The sequence below is a fragment of the Larus michahellis genome, chromosome 17 (genome assembly GCF_964199755.1).
Source record: "Larus michahellis chromosome 17, bLarMic1.1, whole genome shotgun sequence".
Classification (NCBI taxonomy): Eukaryota; Metazoa; Chordata; class Aves; order Charadriiformes; family Laridae; genus Larus; species Larus michahellis.
Window position 1 is genome coordinate 6,780,587 of NC_133912.1, and position 18,456 is coordinate 6,799,042.

The window sequence follows — 18,456 nt, forward strand, 5'->3', positions numbered from 1 at the left end:
ATAAGCTAATAGTAACCTAAATATATTAATAATATAATTAATAATATAGTATAATTAATAATGGGAGCAAAGAACAGTTTTACATTCAGTGCTAGTCCCACCCCGACTGTCTGGTTTTATCCACAGACTGCTCAGACATGGAAAAAGGTCCCTCTCCAACCATAAAAACAGATTCACTCTCATGTCTCCCACTTGGGATCTCTCTGCCACATCACACACTTCACATTAGAACAGAAGTAAATTAAAATCAATTTTGTAAGTGCAGAACCTACAGTACGGAGAGGATAAGCGACTTGACAAGGACATGCATCACATCACAGACACAGTTGGAAATGAGAGAGAAACCCTGTAATTACATGGCTTCTGTTTTGATCCACCAACTGTACTTCCTCCCCTATCTCTGTGTACCTTAGGTGCTTATTTTTAGAAGTCCCTGAATGTGAAAGAATGTCCCAAGGCATTTGATCCCAACACAGCACTGTGATGTTAGAAGGCTCAGAGTGGCAGGTTACTAAACCTAATGTTTGGGTATAAAAGCAGATTCAAGATAAAAAGTCAGACTGAATTTAACACAAACAGTGAACTAGAGTATTGCAGGAATTGCCTCGCTGATTCAGTGTCTGTTCTATTGATAGAGCATCTTTTCTGGACAGGTGGCTCTTTTGGTGACTAGATACCTTGAACTACAAGGATGTAATTTCCAAATTTGTGCATTACAAGTAAGTAAGTTGCTAGCAATCTCCTAGGTGCTTGTGCAGAGCTGAAGTGCAACCCTACATACACTTGGGACCTAGAGGCCAGGTTTAGTTCCAGTTTCTCTGGAAGATTGTGTGTCTCTACCTTGTACCTTTGGTCAATAATCCATGCCTGGAAAGTTACCCAACAAAGCCAAGATGCTACAAGCAAATTTCTTTTGTTCCTTTGCGTTCTTTTCCCTCTCTGTCCATCCTGAGTGGGGATGGAGAATGCAGCATAGTTGTCCTTTCTGCAGGTAATGCCTGTTCTGCTTCACAGACCATCTGTTAGATTGATGCTTTCTCCATGATGAACATAATCACAGATTGCTAAAGGGGCCCTGTAAATTGCAAGTGCAGGCCAGTGTATTTCCTTTTCAGAGTCCCTGGCCAAAATATGTTGTGGACACCGTCAACTGCAGACATCTAAACCAGAATGACTTTTGTTTAATGTTGAAATGCAGCTAACTCCCCTGTGGGCATCATGCAGCTCCTTTCTCTTTCTCATTAATGGACTACCCTGCTTTGAAGGTGTTTCCCTGCTGTTTATTGAGACTTATCCTCCTCTGAGGCAGCTAAATAATTCAGTCCCACAGCTGGATGGTGCCATGGGAATGTATGGCTGCTAAAAGCAGTAGTTTATAATGCAAGGAAACCACAGAGGGCAGGGTTTCCTCTTCGGTGACCCTGTCCATGTGGCCTCAGCTTGTTGTCTCTTCGCAAGGAAATGCAGTTTGAGATACGTGCTCACACTTCTATCAGTTCTTTTAAACAGATGGGGCACACAGAAATGTGTCAGAAATGGGCTTGGCATCTCCAAGACATTAATGTGTCTGTATCTTAACAGTAATGTACCTCCTCTTTTTCAAGTTAGAAGATAATTTCCTCTGACAATCTTAATTATGCAGTTGTGCGTGTGCAACGAGTCATTTGAAATAGCTATTTTTTCCCTCTGAGATTACATTGAAAAACAGGCCTGGGATTGGCTCTTCTCCAGAGAGTGAAATGGTAGTGAATTTTCGGGAGTGCAAGCACAGGTTTTTTTGAAATAAGGGTCTCCCAACAGTAGCAAGGCTACCACATAAGGCTTTGTCTACATGGGGAAATACCTACGCATTTTGCTATGTGAGAACTGCTGCTCCACAGCAGTAAGCACACAGGCAGTTGTGCAGTGCAGGTAGGGCTCTGTGTTCTCTCCCTAGTAGGCTGCTCATTGCCTGCCCTCTCACCAAGTGCTTCATGTAATATTTTCCCTCGAGTAGTGGGTTCTTAGCTGAGTGGCATCTGCAGTAGGTATTTCATGATTTCCCACACATACAGTCTCTCTCCCTCACTCTTCAAGGTTTGCTGTGTTGATGAACTTGAGATGATTAGATGGCATCCTATCTGTGAGATCTGAATCCTTACTGTGGGAAGTGACCTGGGTTTAATTTTGGTTTGCTTTTCTGGTTGAAGTAATTTTCTGGCAGTATAGACTTGCTACTGTCTTGTTCTGGCATCTGCTCTCTTCCCCTTGGTCTAACGTGCATGATCTGTGATAAGAATGTCTCTGCTACTGTGATCTTTGCAGAAGAAACTTGCACTCACCCTCTTCTTGCAATGAGTGCTATTTATAGCTAATAGGATTCACTCTGAAGAGAGCTGTTTTGGCTCCTGTCTCCCTCGTCCAGTTCAGACCATTAGAACCAGCCCATAACTAAATGCTCCCTGTAGTATGGAATTCCTGGGAGCCTGGGTCGCATTAAATAAAAGAAGCATCTCTTTAGAAATACTGCTGTTTTCCACATAGTGGGGCCAAGTCTTGTTTCACATCAGCTTTGTTTTGGTATGAGTCCGCTAGTATTTAACATCTGCTCTACACTGTTAAAGCCACAGGATGGTGAGGCACGCTTGTTTAAGGCTTGGCCAGGGTGAGAAAGGCTGGGATCTGAAAAACCACCTGAACCTTGCCAGGTTGCCTGTCTGGTCTGCAAGAGACTGGGCAACCGCTGCATTTTAATTCTGCTAAGCCTTAAGTACAGACAGCAGAAAACAGCTGGAGCTTCCCACACCTGGATTTACATGAAGATGTAGTTTAGCAGACAATTGCTTCCTCTAGCAGGAATGCTTATCAATTTTTCCCAAAGCCCTCATGCCTGGAGAGCAATAGGACTATCAGCAAGGGAAGGATGTATTTACTGTTATATAGGATTAGGGGTTGAGCAGTTAGGATTCAATCCCTGCCTGAGGTTCACTGTATGTCTAAGCCAGGCTATTACTTGGTTTGCACAGCAGTGTCTGCCCTTTGGCAGGATGTAGTACTGTGCATTTCCACAGTAACAGTCATTGTTATCAAAGCATTTTACAAGGAACATAAAAATTAGTACAGCTGCTTTATAGCTAGAAACTGAGGCACACAGAGGTAAAGTGGGCTGTCAAACTCACAGCGAGTCATTGGCAGAGTGAGGAACAGTCTGTGTCCTAAACGTGCCTTTAGTGCCCTTCATCCTGGACCAGGCAAGCTCACTGATGTCCCTTCCCCTTTTCTTCATAGGGAAGATTCTTGCAAAAAGCACTGTTGAGTCATACTGTGTGCTCAGTCTCTTTACAAACCTTCTTCTCCCTGTCTGTAAAGGGCTAGTGACTGCATTCTGCTAAATAAGGAACAATGCTTCTTTTCTTCCCTGAGGCATCAGGGAATGCCTCAGTGCAACTTGTTTTGACAGACCTTAGACTTTGTTTGGGTGTAGTGGAACCATTTGATAATTCAGGGTGAATCATGCACTCCAAAGTACTGGCAGTTTACAGTAAAAGATCTCTTGTGGCTCAGCTTTTTGCTTATATGCTTGCATAGGAATTCTGCCTGTGAGAGAAAAGGGCCTCAAAATACCAGCCTGGGGAAAATGCAGAGGCACTAAAACATCTTGCAAAAGTGCCAGAAATTATCCCTAAAGAAGCAACCTGGTTTGAATGGCAGTAACTTTTTGGGGTGTGGATGTCTGACTGTTGAATCAAAGGACTACATCCTAGCAAGATTCATTTTACATGACTTTCTATCTGGTAGACTTCTGGAGTAGTTGCTGCTTGCAATGATAGTGAATTTGTTTAAGGAACGGGTACCATCTTCAGATTTCTGAACATAAAAAGGGTGCACAGAACTGCCACTGTGGGTGTGGAAGGTATAGTGAGTAATCGCAGGACTTTTACAAACAGGAGATTGGAGTTAAAGGATATATAGGTAGAAAACAGATTAATTGCAGGGACAATGCTCGCATGTGGTATTAGGGAAGTGACAGGCAAAATTACTGTTTGAAGAAAGCACACTTAGATGCCTCTCACAAAAATACCCTGATCTGGCAGATGGGAGGCCCAAGTGAGATCACTGTCTGACAGCAAGGATGTGTCTTCGCAAAAGACAAATCGAAGGAAAATGTTTCGTATATTAAAAGGGAAAATGGAATCGTCAGGCTTTTTATTAATTAAATAACTATTTATTTAATTTATTAAACTAAAAATTTATAAATTAAATAAAATTAAATAACTCTCTGATTCTAGAGAGATAAAAAGCTGTCAGACATGCATTTCTTGCCATTTGCCCACCTAGGCCCAATTTCTTGGGAGGAGACGCAAGGTTAGTTATTGCTAGGTGGCAATAAAATACAGAACATAACTGTCTTTCAGATGTGAGTTCTGCTGCTGGCTCCGTGAGCTGTTTAAAGAGATCTTACATTTGCATCTACTAAGCTCTTCCAAAAGGATTCTAAAATGCAACACTAAATGAATAAAATACCAGTATATATAGGCACAGGTAAGAATTATTCATCCTGTACTGAAAGTTGTATGTCTCTGGAATGGAGTATGACAGCTATTGGCTGTGCAATAAGAAGTAAAAATGAAAATGGTGGAAAGAATTTAGGGTTTCTGAATGGAATTGGGCTTTGCTGTTTAACACTTAAGCTCTTCCCATTAATGGGTAGAGGACTGTGAAAGATGCGGAAAGCTTTGCAGTCAAAAATTACAAAATATCCAGGCCCAGCCCTGGATAGCTGGGGCCCTGGAAATTCTTGCTGTTGTTTGCATTCAGGCAACATGTGAAGAACACCTTCAGCTCTAAACTTCATTCTTCACAGACTCTGCACCACTTCAGCTGGCATCTGAAAGTCTGCCAGTCAGCTGCTCTCTTAGTAGACCACACACGTGTTCCCCTCCTAGTAACAAGTGGTAGTTTAGCCAGGATGCCACGGGCAGTTGTCATTTCAACCCAGCAGTACAGCCAGGATTTGAGCAAAATCTGCTGCTCTTCTCTCTCTGAATCACATTTAAGGAGGAATTCTGAGAAGAAAAAATCTGCTGTCTTTGAGAGCAGAGGAACATTTTCTTTGCTTGCGAGTTTTTATTTTCTGCTTCTTTCTTTCTCAAACAAAACCAAAAAAAATCTAACTGCTGGAACACTGGATGGAAAATTACAGTTCCCATCTAATTAAGGTAATATCAGAAAGCTTAGAAATTATACAGGGCCTTAAACATTACATCCTGGTGCAATGAGGCTAGCCTTTGAGCTTTGCTGTTGCAGATATTTGTTTCACTGCTCTTAACAGACAAGACACTAAATGTCTTTCATACCAGGACCAGCCTCATAGCATGAAGGCTATTATTGTCGACCTTGTTAGACCTGGTGCTTGGGCAGTGTCCATAGGCTATAAAGGAAGAGCAGAGTAAAGATTATGAGAAACATTATTCTTCCAAGCTGATTCCCTAAATCTAACAGTAAGGATAGGTTCAAATTCATCAAACGAATGCAGAAAAATAGTCTTTTTCTAGAAGCAGAGTGTGTCATGGGAGTTTACAGTAACACGATTGTCGGGTCTGCCAGCGGCATCTGCCTGCTAAAGGATGATTTTGTCCAAGAATGAAGATTTGGCCAAGTTCAAAATGTGCAATATCCTAATCTCAGAGGAGGTGAAAATTAACCTTATACAGTGTAATTTAAATGGCACTGATGATAAAGGACAGTAGCATATCAAGGCATTGTGATCTACCTATATTTATTGTCAGGCAGACTGGGCTGATTGATGGTTGAGAGGGGTGAAACATGAGCCCTAAGCAGCAGGTGGTGAATTGCACTGGTTAAATGAGAATAGCAAGGACACCTACAACTGGCAGATTTGCAATAAAGCTGCTGCTTTTCCTCCACCTGTGGAAAATACTGGATAATGACACTTAATTGTAATTATCAGTAAGGGATTATGGCTGCTGAGAAAAAAAACAACGTGCTGACCCTGGAAGGACGTTTTCCTCCTGCATATCATTGTCAATTGAAAGCACAAAGATATATGCTCCTGACCTCCACAGCTGTTCTCCTATAGCCAGTCTGAGGCACTTCTTCAGGGTATGTGCCAAGTAAGTTATCCAAAGTAAAATCCTGCTCTGAGATGCGTTGTGCTTACTGAAGTGCTAACCTGTAATTTGCCAGCAGAAGTGCCTGCAAATTGGGAAATGCCTTGAAACTGCAGGTGGCCCCTAGTACCTTGCTTTAAAAATCTTCTCGTGGCCTGTAAAGTCTTTTAAGTCTTCCAGAGTGACTTGGATATAAGCACCCTACAATGATCTGCCTAGGAGCTGAAGCAATCTGGGCTCCAGTTTCCTTCAGGTAAGGGAGCTATTCTTCCCGTTACAAGGTACAGGTAAACCTGGCCTTTTTTTGGAACACAAAGCTGTGTTAACTTGAATAGGATTAAGCTTAACTCCACCATAATCCTAGTAACATGTGCTCTGCACAGTGAATCTTAGCCTAGGCTGATATGTTTTTCTTCTGAAAATCCTGGTTTTGAAAGAAATACTGATGCGGGAGTAGAGCAGTGTGAGCCTCATTGAGTCTAAGTTTTGGCTGAACAGAAGCTCAAACCAAAATACAGGGAAAAGCAGAAAACTCCTGAGTGGTCAGTGGTTGAAGGAAGAATTATTCAGTTACTATGAAGGAAGAGGATGAGCTAGATAGAACAATAGCTGTTCCCTCTCTCATTGCTTTTGGATATAGCTGTCAGCCACACTAGGTTATAAACCAACAAGGGGGAGCTCCAGGGATTTGTTTAATCTTGTGAAGTTTGGAGCTTCTGTAGGAAGCTGTAGTAGCATAGTTACAGCATCATAGGAATTGGTGTAGTAGGTCCCACTGGATCTTTCCCCTCAACAAGAAAGACAGAAACTAAACAGGAATGCAAGAATTTGAGCAGCTGTCAGAGCAGGGAACCTCTGCAGGTCTGGGGGACTACTAGGCCCAGCCTCCTAGGCACAAAGGCTCACTATGCATCCTTAGCTCAGTCTGGGTTGTGTTCTGTTTGCTCTGCCTCTGGGATTAGTGCCTCCTTTTGCTAACTACTTAGAAGGCACAAAATGTAATGTCCTACTCTGTAGTCAGGAAAGTGTGAAAGCACAGGGGGGACAGCCTTGGAGAAGGAAAGGAAGAGTACTTTAGAGATGTGTCAGCCACCTCCTCGTTTGTTCCCAATCACCTCTCTCTCCTCCTTGGAGTCTTGTTGACTAGAGAGCTGAGAACTGTGTGAGACTAGATAGGGCGTACATATCATTTGAGCCTGCAACCACAAATGGTGATGGAGCATGTGTTTTTGGTGTATTTCTGTGGACAAATGACAAGCGCAGGCTAGGGAGTATTTTTGTGGAGTAGGCTACATAAAGCTGCGATTGTCATGGCAGAATACATCCTAGCAAGTCTTCGTTTTCACTGTGCTGGAAGATGATACCTGAACTGCTTTCCAGAACAGATGCCATGAATTACGTCCATCCAAGTAGCAGATTATGTTGCTGTGGTAGTACTCAGGGCTGTTCTGTTGTGAGTTGAGATAGCTGTCTTGGGTTTTGAAACAAATGGAATTCTGAGGGAGTATAACAAGTGTTTTACTTTTTTTATGGGTCTCATTCATTAAACTGAATCTGTGGCTGTGGATCGAGGCCTTGTGCTTGTGTTGGAGGTGTTGGGCTTTAAGGTATGGCTCACAATGTCCTTGTTATTGTCTAGTCCGTGCCAGCTGGTTGGGAAGCCACAGAAAGTGGTGAAGCAACGCATTTTTTACTCACTAGCTTAAAAATTGCTATTGGGATTTCTGCTGAGCAGCTTGGGGGTTTTGTCCCTTCATGCATTTAACATCACTTTGCTATTTTTAGGTCACTAAACTTTTATATCTGTTATTTTCTTAGTAAGTTCAGTCACCGCTCACTTTAGCTGCCAGAAGTGACAGCTTACTCCCTGGGATTTTGGCTTTGCAGCAATCCAAGCCTCTTGCTGAATTCATTAGTTCTTTTAGGTTTTGGATGCAAAATCAGGAAATGTTGATCAGTCCAACTATCTGAACTTCTGCATGAAAATCTTATGCTTTGTGGGGGGGCAAAAACAATCAAACAAACAACAAAGTAAGTAGGTGTGCCAATGAAATGTAAATCTGCAGTATTACAGCAGCTACTGGTATGAAATTACTTTGTAATGGTAACATCTTTATTCCATTGCCTCAAAATCCTCCTTTTAATAATCATCATTTAAAATGTAAATACACTGGGATTTTAGGAGTGACTTTTTTTCTAATAATAACAATGTCAACCTTCTCATGCTTTTGAGAGATAGAGACTAAAAGTTTGCCAGAAATGCTTTCTTGTGAATGCATGAAGAATATTCAGTGGAAAGAAACAGAAAGCAAACTGCTTAGTGAAAGGGTCTATTTTTATTTTGAGTGAAAACAGATGTGTCTGAATGGAAGAACCATATAAACTCCTCTAAAATTTGCAAATTTTCTGTAGGCTGGAAGGGGCTGCGCGCTTGTGGAATTAGTGTAATATAACAGTTTAGAACTTTGTAAAATGACTTGAAAAATGACAAGTTAGTAAACACAACTGTGATAAGATTATTTCTCTAAATTACATAGACTTCAGATGCAGTTTTCATGCTGCAACCCTATTGGTACTTTTTTACTTATGAATCTAGATATTTCTGTAATGATGCTGTGTTACTATAAACAAATCTACCTCTTTTCTCTGGTACTTGCTTGAATAAATTAAAATTTTATTGAATCTGTGTAACAGAAGGCTTGTGGTCTCTCTGGCTCTGGGATTAGACTGTTGTGAGACTGAACCTCAGTACCCCCATGATCAGTTAAAATAAAATTGCAAGAGATGAGGGTGCTTTTTGCAGCTGGTAACAGTTACCGCTGCTGAAAATCAACACAGGATCATCAACTTGTGCAAGAGAGAGAGAGAAAGTCAGGGCTTGTTGATTCTCTGTTGTGCCCAGTCGCATTAAGTAGAAAATAAAGACCTCTGAAATTGGCCAGGCAAAACTGACATGCATCATTGCTGCTGCAGCCAAAGAAGAGCATGCAGATCCAATCCATGTGATAGGCCAAGTCTGCTCCAGCAAATATGCATCAGATCTGCCACTTCTGCTTCTTTTTTTTTTTTTTAAAAGGCATCAGGCAGTCCCCCAAGCTCATATCTGTTCTGCTCTCCAGCTCTCTGCTGAGTGAGCAGAACTGATTGAATACAAGTCCAGTCACCTTTCTGAACCAGCAGACCGAACCATGGTGTGATTAAAGTTGGATTTCCTATGTCAGGGTAATTAAGAGTGAAGCTGTGATCAAATTGTGACTTTGGGCTGTAAAAGCATAAACTCTGTCATTGCTGAGGTAATATAGAATGGAGACTTAAAACCCGCCGCATGGGCACAATAATGGGAAGCTTAATGAAAAGGGAGGTAATCCCATAATGGATAAGTTTATTTACCCTCCAGGTACCACACCAGCCCTGCCCAAAGGGATTTCAGTGTTACTAGCGCTCCTACTAGCCATGGAATTGCTACTGAGAGGTGAATGGAAAGGGAAGTCATGTGAATCTGCTCTTTGCCTTTCAGTCTCTTATGCCGGATGGGTCCTCACACTGACCAGCAGCAGGAGTTTGTTTCCTTGGTCTTCTCCTTGTGGCAACATGCATGGCTATAAGAGCAGTATCCAGTATAACCTGCTAGAAAAGCAGTGCTCCTTGCTCTCAGGTCTTGCAGGCATTAAGTGCTGTGGCAAGGTGGCTTCCATATGTACAGAAGTAGAAATTGGGCCATTAGAAATGCTGATACAGCTCCAAGGAAATGGAGGAAGGGGGCTGAACTGTTGCAAATGAGCCATGCTGGGAGTGTTAAGGAGGGAGGCTGTCATCGCTTCCAGGAAATCTTGTCCTGGTTGTTTCTTTTGGTAGATGGCATAGTTTAATGGGAAATAACACAAGGTTTCTTGCTTCTGCATTGTGGATTTTCTACTTTCTTGATATGTGGAAGAAAATAGTGTGGATGGGACACTAAATGCTATGAGTGAACCAATTCTGGCACCAAAAATGAGGGGATGACAGCATTGGTTTGTTACCAACCTAGATCAAACGTAACGTAAAGCTCTCTTCTCAGCTGTGCTTAGGTCATGAGTGCTGTCCTGCTGCCTGCTTGCTCTTCCTGTTCTGGCATGGAGTGAGCTGCACCACAGTGTGCAGTGATGTCAGTGCTCAGCAGGCCTTGGGATGAGACCAGTGGTGTTCGTTTTCAAGGGCAAAAGATGATGAGGTTATAAAGAAGAAAGAGAAAAGTGAGAGAGCTGCGCAACATCTCCCTGAAATGGCAATAATGTGCAAATGTGTTGTTTTCTATTTTCAGCAACAGCTACAGGCATATGTGGCCTGGGTGAATTCCCAGCTGAAGAAGCAGCCAACAATAAAACCAGTCCAAGACCTGAGACAAGATCTCCGAGATGGAGTCATTCTTGCTTTGCTCATTGAGATTGTAGGTCAGTAATGCCATATGGCACTATTTTTTTTTTTTTTTATCTTGCAGTTTTAGATCTTGCGTGGAAGAGGCTGGTGTTAGCTCTGACATCTGTCAGGCATACTGGCAGATGTTAATAAGTTTCAGAGCTTGCAGGGGGGAATGAGTGACTTTAAAATAAAATAATCATAAAGCAATTCTATTAAAGTCCTTAAGTTTTAGCAGATGGTTACAACAAATGTGTTAAAACCTGTCAGGGACCATACATCTTCTCACAGAAGCCCTCTCTGTAGCCCCCCTGCTACCAAAACCTTGCCATGTAAACCCAATACAGTCTCCAACCTAGTTGTTCCCGGTACTGGATGCCTTGTAAGCAGGACAAGAAGCCATGCATACCTCTTGCAGTACCCAGACAAGAGATAAGATCGGGCCCTACCCCTATAGCAATTCCTGTGACAGCACCAAACAATTCAGTTCTTCTTTAATGAAGTTTTTTAACTCCTTTAGCTGGTGAGAAGTTGAATGGCATTCAGGTCAACCCCACCAGCCAGCAGGACATGAGGGAAAATGTGGAGAAAGTATTACAGTTTGTGGCATCAAAAAAGATCCGCATGCATCAGACATCAGCAAAAGGTATGTGCCCCATGTGGTCACCACAGATTATTTTATCTGTTGAAGCCCTGTCTCTTTGTTTCATATCAAACAGATAGTGTATTGGTTTGTGGGAGAGTTTTGGTTTTTTTCACCTGTGGTTTAGTAACAGGTTTTTGGTTGAATGATCCTGCATTTTTGACTGCTTTTGGTAGCAGCACAGTGCACAGAGACCAAAGTGTCTTTCTCCTGCTACTGTGCAGTCAGAAGATCAAATAATGGTATGATGAGGAATACAAACTCAGAATCTTTCACTAAAAGGCCATATAAACCTGCTACTGTGAAACAAGACATAGGAAAATATTTCTGGTCCACTGGAAGCCTGTGATACTGTTTCTCATGGCCTGTAAATAGGGAGGAGAACCAATATGTGAAATCATGTGTCTGGCATGGTTTAGTCATGTATCACAAGGATGGCTGGTGTGTGTGCGTGCATGTGCATAGATCTATGGGGTAGAAGACATGCCCTGATCCTTACTGTTTGCTGACTGTTCTGGGAGGGGATACAGTTCTGATTGTCTGTGGGCCTTCAGCTGAGAAAGAGGGGAAAATGCTGAGATGGACTATGTGCGGTGCCTGATCCTTGTTGTTAGCAGAAGAGTACAAGCTGTTGGTTTATAGGCCTTGGTGAGAAGCTTAGAACTTAAATACAGAGTAATGAGTACTGTTCCCACAGTGCTGCTACTGGCAGGTTGGTGGCTGTACTGTTTCTTTCAGTAATGTTGCAAGTTGTGTTATAAGCTCATGACTATAGAAATGATAGCAACATTGATAAAAATCTTATATAAGCAAAGGTATCAAATTGGATATGCAATGAAATGATGTCATGTGGCCATAGGATAGAATATAGGCATGAGACTCTGGGACACAAGCTCCAGAGTTCTGGTCATAGTTCTGACATTGACTCATTCTAGGACTTCACATGATTCACAAACTTGGCTTCATGTTCTCCATGAATGATGTGGAGGTAACAGTCACTGACTTATTTGGGCTATTTCTGATTTTTCAGATACTAAAGCAAGTAATAACCAGTATTCATGCTTCCAACACTTATGATTTTATTTTTTTTAAGGCTGCCTCTGATATTTGGAAACTCTATTCCTATTATTTTAATGGACTTTGAGTATCTCAGTTGACTAAATTGTTTTGAGAAATCCTAGTATGAAAGAATGGCTGATCTTTCCAGTGAACTTGAGATCAATGTGTTTGAGCTAGTTTTTATGCTGGGGGAAATGCCTAGTATGGTATTATTAAATCTGACTAGTTAATATTTGCAAGGTGCTACAAAGACTTTATGGTACAGGACACTATTGCTAAAGAACTGTATTGCTGCTCTCTGGTATTTAGTATTTAAAAAAAAAAGGCAAATTCCATGTGCCAGTTGAAGTGACTGCTAATACAGTGTCAGTCTTCAGTATCTGCTGTACTTTTCTAGTGAGCATTCAGTAATTAATCACGTGCTGTCACGTAAGCTACTGGATTGTTAGCTGGAAATGACCATCGAGGGAAAGCTCAGGTCTGTTCAAAGCATTTAAACTTGTCACCTGTAGGTGGCAGTTAGTTTGCTCTGTACAAAACAAGCAGAGCTGTAAAACATCGGTGCTGTAATGCAGTCTTTTGCATAGTCCTTGTTTACTGGCATGGTCCCACTGGGTTTGATTATATTCATGCATGTTGGTCACATACAGCTGTGGTGGGACTTCGTGTTAATGGCATTGTTCGTGGCTTTATTTGCATTTTTCAGATATTGTTGATGGGAACTTGAAATCTATCATGAGGTTGATCCTGGCCTTAGCTGCTCATTTCAAACCAGGCTCCGGGAGAGCAATGAATCATAGCCCAGCTGGCATGGCGGGGAAGAGCTTGTCAGCAATGTCTGCCAGTCACAGGCCTCGCTCAGCTGCTGCAGTGGCCCAAGGGGCAGTGGCTGCTCTGGCAGATGTTCGTCAAGATGTCTTGCAATCCGGACGGGATGTTTTCCGGCACAGACAGAGGTAATAAGTTTTCCCTGGTCATATGAGGTCAGGCCATGTTAGCGGATGGACAGAGTTTCTTGTAAAATAGATGCCTCTTTATCCTGACAACGTCTGGTGTAAGGTAGTTCTCCTATTGTGCAAACAAATAGAGACAAACTACTGCTGTCTTACTGAAACATAAATAGATAGCGGCCTAACAAAGGGGAGTACTGTCCTAGCATGGCTGCCTCACTATGAAGACTGCAGGTATTCCAGGTTCTATTCAGGTTTAACAGCAAAGTAACTGCTAGATCTTTGTTATCTCACTGGAAAACAACAGTTCTTTATGGCCAAGCCAGAGGGAACTCTGTTGCCTCACTTTCCCTGTTTCATGCTGAGCACAGTGTCCTTTCTTGATGCTGTCTACTTGGAGACATTTTCATTTCAAGTGAAGCAAAAGTAAGGTCTTAATTCACAGGTACTGGTTACAGATCTAGGAGCAGTTCCAGAATTGAGGCATTGAACCTGTTGTACAAGTCCATTCTGTTTTCTATATTGCTGTTCACCCCAATGTTACGCTTACAGATGCAGTGTTGTGTGCTGTTAATCAGCTGATGCGGCCTACCATGTAAGTGGAGGAGTTCTGGTGATAATGAAGGAAAATGATCCATGTACAGGAGGAATGTATAACTCAGAAAAGCAGATTTAACACTTGCAAAAGGTGCTATGTGGATTATAATAATATTAGTAATGACATTTAAATGGAAGCCAGATGGTGGTCTGTTGAGGGTTTAATTTATACAACTGAAGGTCACTTGCCCATATTATATTGGCTCAAGGGAGTACCCATGAGGAAGTTTGGAAATGAGGTTGAAATGGTATATTTTGTTTAAAAATTAAATGTTAAAGGTTTCTCTTGTAAAGACCTTGGCCCAGGAGTTCTTCAGAAAAGCCAATCCTTGTGCTGTTTGCAAATTCTGTTCTTTTCCTTGCCTTCTCAGAGCTTTTGTAATTTTCTAGTCACAGAATTGGGGATGAGTTTAAAAGGGGAAGGCCTGTTTGCCTGTGTTTCCCTCACACCAAGAAGATGGGACGGAGCTCCCAAATAGGAGAATTTTCTTAATTGGCAATTTTCTAGCTGTCCCTTCCTTCTTGCCTTCCTTTCATTGGCTTTCCTACCCTCCTTCTTGGAGACAAGAATTTCTGCTCCTATCAAGTGATGCTTCCCTCATTCTATGATTATTATCTCCAGAAATGGCAGCATGGATGAGGAGATTGAAAACCCCTACTGGAGTGTCCGGGCACTGGTGCAGCAGTATGAAGGGCAACAGAACCTGCCTTTGGAGTCCCACTCTTCCAGGTAAGGAACTTGATTGCCAAGATGTATCCCTTCGTGGTCTTTTGTCTGGCGTTTCCTAGAGTGCCCTTTCTTATCACTGTGATCTTGTTAGCTCTGATAGAAAAGACAATTCCCAGCATATGGTCTTCTGCCTGATCTGTAGAATGAAGCCTCAGGAACCAACAGGAAGCAGTGGTTTACTGCCATTTCTCCCACAGATAAAACTGATCTCATTCATAATGATGTGATTGCATAGATAAGAGCTAGGAACTTCTGAATTACAGTTGTCTAAAGGTCTAGGGTGTCCCTCAGTGAGACCAGGAAAATAGAATTGTGAAAGACACAGCTAAAGATTTTACTGGGAACCTGAATGTATAGGTAGAGCCTTTTGAGGGAATGCTGACATGAGGGATGGCAAAATGGAGTTTGTGGCCTGCTTCACAGGAAGAAAGGGGCAGAGTAGCGAGGGTGCAAAAGACGAATATTTCAGAGCTGATGGAAAAGATGTGGAGGAAAGGAACTTAAACCAACAAACCTCACGCCCTGCAGAGAGATGCCAATGGGGCGGCATGTGGATTTGAACAGCAGTGACAGGAACACACCAGTCCTTAATCCAGATATATGGTCCTGGGGGAACACTGCAGCTTTGTCTTGATTGCCATTGTGGCCTCATACATTACCTTTAACTGTCTGTAGATTTACAGTTATCTAATTTACCCTTCCATCCCCCAGACTTTCACCTTCAATTTAAAGTGCAACATTAATTATTTTAATGCAAAATCTCCTGCATACTGCTGTGAAGCCTGAAAGTCAGAGTTCAGTATGGTTTCCATTGGAGGTGACTTTCCCCTTTGAAGCAGGACTTGGATCCTGAGAAGTATGTGCTCTGTATTATGAACAGCCTGTAGCCTTGACTGGGGTCTTTGACTGCACTAGTTAATCAAGGTCAAGCTGGTGCAAGTGAAGGCTTTCTAAGGAAATGAAACCTGTAGAAGACAGGATTGGTTAGAATAACAGCATATAATGCATTTCCAATAGGAGGTGCCACAACTTGCAGCTATGAACCTGAGCAGTGTGTGCCAGTTACAACACATTACACTGGTGCCTTACAAGCTCTTCTTACTACCCTTTGCTTTGGGGCAGAAGTCAAAACTCTTGCCCCGACTTACTTGAGCAGTAGATGGGAGAGGAAAGACACATGGCTGTGTTGTTTGTTTTCATGGATATAGGAGAGACAGTGTAGCTGAAGGGGCTTTTGAAGAAAAATGAAGGGGACCTGATGCCATGTGGATACCTTCATAGTAAAGGACAGCCTTTCCTTTTTTCCCCAGAGAACAAGAAACTAGCTTTAAGACAAAGAACCGTGTAAATGAACATATTAGATCTCCCTCTGGATACGATGCTTTGCTCTATTTAATTTCTTTTGTAACAGACTAAGAGAGCAGAGCTGCATGGGCATAGTTGCAGCTCTTTGATTCACAGTTTCCAGTCCTCAGTGTTACCCCAAGTCTGCTTTGTTGTCTCTTTGTCCTGCCTGAGCTGCTCCCTGAGAGTGCCTCAGCTAGCTGCCCCCTCCATCCCTGATTTGTTCAGGAGTGATGAGGTTTATTTTCCTAGGACAGATTGCCACTGACAGTTTCTCAGCAGGCAGGATGACTCCACAGGATTTCCCAGGCCACTTTTGATGCTCCATTGTACAAAGAGGCCTCCCTGTACCTGAGAATTAAGGTTGCTTGGCCCAACAGAGGAAAAAAAAATACAATAGTTTGTACTTATCCCTAAAGTTTGCTACGTATCATTGTGAGGTCGTGTTTATAAATACAGACATACACATTTGGAAAAGTGTGGGAACTCCATGTGAGCCAGTATTGGACCACTGCCTCCACGTGATGTCAGTAGAGAGTGTACTTTTGAAGCTGTCATTCTAGGAGAGGCGTAAAAATTCTGGTCTTGGCAACAGGATTTCATGGATAATGACTTGGTGTTGATTCTTGAACCATGACCTCAGTAGGACAGAGTGTGAAATACACTGCTCCCTCCACTCATTCTTCAGTTTAAGGTAGCTGTAGTATTTTATATGTACTCTTCTACCCTATAACAGATTGTCAGGTTGCTGTTTGCTCATGTGTGGCTGTATTTTGGTGGTGAGTGAAAATTTCTCTGCACATCCTAGATAACTTCGTGTTGTATTTTGTTTTTCTGCATAATGTCATGAACTCTCTTACCCTGTGGTAATCGTGATATCATTGCTGATAGGACACAATGTGGTGAGAATCTTTACATAAGTGATCAGCGATTGACCCAAAGAAATTGGGAGCGATCTGACCTCCAGCTCCTGGGTCTGTCTTCTGCTGACACCAGGCTTCATGATGAAAACAAGATGCTTGTTTCTCTTTCCTTCCAGAGAGAAACGTGCTACCTTAGTTATGAGAGCTGCCTGGGAGAAACAAGACCCTTTTTTTATTAGTGAGATATGTGGTTATTAACTGCAGCCACCCCCCTCCATCTAATTGTGCTGCTGTTGTGTCTGTCCCAGGGCAGTATCCCCTGCCTAGCTTCAGCTCATCTCTGCATTAACTGTTCAGTAAGAGAGCTCGCAGCCTGAATAACAGAATTCCCAGAGACAAAAGCTCTAATAAGCAAAGGCAATTGAAATGATTCATGGAAAATTTGCCAAAATCAGATGGATTCCCAGGCCACGGAGCCCCTCACCCATCCACCTCCCTTTCCCCTCCCCTTCCATCAGCCTTCCCTCCCCCACTCTGAGCCAGGCATCTCAGAGAAAAGGCTCTGCCTTGCACAGGCTGTGTGACAGCAGGAGGGAGAGGGAGCTGGAGATAGCAAGGAAGAGGAAGCCGCGCATAGGGCTGGGAAGTGCTGCATGCGTTCTTCTGAGACCGCATCCACGCCTGGAAAAGCAGTGAACCTACTGCTTGCAGGAGTACCTTCTCTTGGCTGTTGGCTTCTGCAGCAGGTGCTTGGAGTCTAAGGGCAGAATGGGCTGAAAAACACTGCTGGCAATCCAGATTGCAGTCCTTGTGATGAAAACAACTGGGTGTGCAGCTGACCAAAATGCAGCAGCAAGAGACAAATAACCTGAGAGAAAAACCAGCAAAAGCAAAACCCAGGCTGCAGAATTCCCTGGCTCTGGAATCAAATAAGTGTGTGGGGGCTGCTGATCTGCCATCTGACGGTTTCTTGCAAAGACCCTGAGTGTTGTGGTTTTTTTTTTTCCTGCTGTGAATCTTTCAGCTAATGTGAAGCGGTCTGGCTTGCAAATATTTCTCCAGTAGTTTGACAGGAGCTGGCGTCTTCTGCACTGAATTTTGAGCATGTGAAGGGACAAGGCATGTCTGTAGCCAGAATCGTGAGGCTCCCCAGGAAACGGATTCCGTGAGGCGAAAGGTTAAAGTGGGATCATGGGAGGGAAGCAGGTCAAATGGTGAGCGACGGTTGCCATTGTCATTTGAAACAGCAGGGATGGGGGGTTTATTAAAATTATGAGAATTCAGACTTACACTGGGGCTGTTGCCCTAAAGCCTTGACTGTGCAGGCACTGGCAACTCTGAGACTCAGTGGAGAAAGGATATGGGTTAAGAAATCAGCTCGTAAAGGCAATAAAGTGGAACAGTTTGCATCATAAATCTGTCTTAAATAGCTTTAATTTTCCAGCATTTATTTCTGCATGCTTTAATCACAAATTGTTATGTACTTTAAAGAACAAATTGCATTGGTGGATATTTCCTACTCAGATGGATTTGGTGACTGATACAAAAAATGTAAAAATGTTTCCAGCATTAACTTGATGGCATTAATGTATAAGGCAACGTGACCTGTGCTACTGTGTCGTTTGAGTGCATCTCAGTGGCACTCTCACTGTTTGGCATGGTTTGAGAGGTGGTCACTGATGCTATGTGAACCCATTGGCCTTTTAAAATAGGGAAACTGCCTGGAAAGGGGATTGTGGACATAGGAATGCCTAAGAAATTATCT

General features: G+C 42.6%; 1 protein-coding gene across 3 annotated transcripts in view; it reads left to right on the top strand.

The window, feature by feature from the left end:
• Positions 1 to 18,456, top strand: part of DIXDC1 (DIX domain containing 1) — a 41,974-nt gene that overhangs the window by 5,729 nt on the left and 17,789 nt on the right. For 2 of the 3 annotated variants that reach the window (XM_074561115.1, XM_074561114.1), the window contains 4 exons: positions 10,411 to 10,540; positions 11,026 to 11,151; positions 12,914 to 13,163; positions 14,377 to 14,484. In XM_074561115.1, coding sequence (XP_074417216.1) covers positions 10,411 to 10,540; positions 11,026 to 11,151; positions 12,914 to 13,163; positions 14,377 to 14,484 — 614 coding nt within the window. Of the gene's footprint in view, positions 1 to 10,410; positions 10,541 to 11,025; positions 11,152 to 12,913; positions 13,164 to 14,376; positions 14,485 to 17,232; positions 17,906 to 18,456 lie in introns of those variants that run through there. The other variant, XM_074561116.1, reaches the window with a different exon arrangement.